The sequence below is a fragment of the Humulus lupulus genome, chromosome 2 (genome assembly GCF_963169125.1).
Source record: "Humulus lupulus chromosome 2, drHumLupu1.1, whole genome shotgun sequence".
NCBI lineage: Eukaryota > Viridiplantae > Streptophyta > Magnoliopsida > Rosales > Cannabaceae > Humulus > Humulus lupulus.
The window spans coordinates 73,396,546-73,398,568 of record NC_084794.1 but is presented as its reverse complement, the minus strand read 5'-3'; the positions used below and the strand labels follow the sequence as shown (position 1 = coordinate 73,398,568).

The window sequence follows — 2,023 nt, the reverse complement described above, 5'->3', positions numbered from 1 at the left end:
CCAGCTTCACAGCAGCATCTTTCCATCATCTCATCTCAGCTCTCCCTCACACTCTTCATTTCTCTCCTTTTCATGCAAGAAGCTCTCTCCTCACTCATTAGCTCATTTTTTTTCACCTCTTTTTCTCGTAGTCAAGGCAGCTACCAGCCAACCACTAGGCTAGTGTTAATTGTTTTAGAGAGGTAAATAATTTCTTCAATCTTCTCTATTTTTTGTTTTTCAATTCTCTTATTTTTCGTTTTAAAGTTGCTGAATTTTTATTTTATTTTATGCTTTTAGTTGCTGAATTTAAGTTGGGAAGGGATGAGTAGAAAAGATCCTGCTTGGAAGTATAGTGTTGAAATAGAAATGCCGGAAAAAGGTAGAAAAAAAGGATACAAGTATTTAAAGTGTAATTTTTGTAGTAAGGATATTAAGGGAGGGATGAAGAGAGTGAAAGAACATCTTGCTTGCACAGACAAAGATGTAAAACCATGTCCTAAAGTACCTAAAGAAGTCAAGGATGAGATAAGTCAATATTTGAAAGACTATGAAAATACAAAATTTATTTCTCAACGAAAGTTTGATGAGGCGGTGGATTGTGGATCCTACTTTGGTGATGGACCTAGTGGTTGTGGTAGTGGCACTCCTTTGGAGGGCGTGAATTCTTGTCCTAGCGGTAGTTCTTGAGGTATAGAGGGCCTATGGATCGAATTATGGAGAATAAAGAAGATGATGAAAATGAAAAAAAAGACTGCTGCCACAAAAATGACTCCAATGAGTGCTAAAGAGCATCGAAATCAAGTTTGTTTAGATATTGGGAGATTCTTTTTTGAGAATGGGATCCCATTTAATTGTGCAAGAAGCCCATCATATTTCAACATGTTGCGTTCGGTTGGGAATTATGGTTGAGGATTGAAAGCTCCTACAATGCATGAAATGAGGACTTGGATACTAAAAGAAGAAGAGAAGACAACATCCGAAATTGTGAATGAGATCAAAGCAACATGGAAACGAACAAGGGTTTCATTATTATCAGATGGTTGGTCAGATATGAGAAATAGGAGTCTGATCAATTTTCTAGTTATCAATCCCTATGGGACTGTTTTTTTTTTAAAACTATTGATGCATCAGATTGTGTAAAAGATGCACAAAAATTGTTTGAATTACTTGATGGTGTTGTTGAAGAAATTGGAGAAGATATTGTCATTCAGGTGATCACTGATAATGCAAGTGCATACAAGGTAGCTGGAAGATTATTAATGGAGAAGAGAAAAAGTTTGTATTGGACTTCGTGTGCTGCTCATTGTATTGATTTGATGCTTGAGAAAATTGGAGAATTGCCACAACATAAAAATGCTTTTCTTAAAGCAAGGAGAGTTAGCAATTTCATCCATAACCATCAATGGGTGTTGAGTTTAACAAGAAAATTTGCAAAGAAAGATATTCTTCAACCAGCTGTCACACGATTCGCCACTGCCTTTCTAACTTTAGAAAGTATGCATCAATTGAAGCAACCACTACAAATGATGTTCGTTTCAAAAGAATGGTCAAGTTGTGCATGGGCAAAGAAACCTGAAGGGAAAGCTATGAAAAAAAATCATAATGAATGATAATACATTTTGGCCTAGTGTGGTTTACTCCATTAAAACCACAAAGCCCCTTGTGAATGTTTTAAGAATAGTTGATGGTGAGAGGACCCCAGCAATGAGATTTATTTATGGTGCTAGAAATGAGGCAAAAGAAAAGATAGCAAAAAACTTAGATGGAGACGTGTCTTCATATAAGGAGATTTGGGATATCATTGATCAAAAGTGGGAGTTTCAATTGCATCGTGACTTGCATGCAACTGCATATTACTTGAATCCTCGATTCAGATGGAGTCCCAATGTTTCTGAGCATCCAGAGATTAAAACTGGTTTGTATAAGTGCATGGATAAACTCATCAAGGACTAAGAAACATATGTGAAGGTCGATGCCTAACTTGATGAGTATAAATACAAGCGAGGATTGTTTGGCTTCAGATCATCCTTAACATCATACT

At 36.3% G+C, this 2,023-nt stretch overlaps 1 protein-coding gene across 1 annotated transcript; it reads left to right on the top strand.

The window, feature by feature from the left end:
- The first annotated feature begins 348 nt into the window (after nucleotides 1-348).
- Nucleotides 349-1,592, top strand: LOC133814403 (uncharacterized). The gene is made up of 2 exons (XM_062247368.1): nucleotides 349-658; nucleotides 1,114-1,592. The coding sequence occupies exons 1-2, from the start codon at nucleotides 349-351 to the stop codon at nucleotides 1,590-1,592; spliced, it is 789 nt and encodes a 262-aa protein (XP_062103352.1).
- The last annotated feature ends 431 nt before the right edge of the window (nucleotides 1,593-2,023 follow it).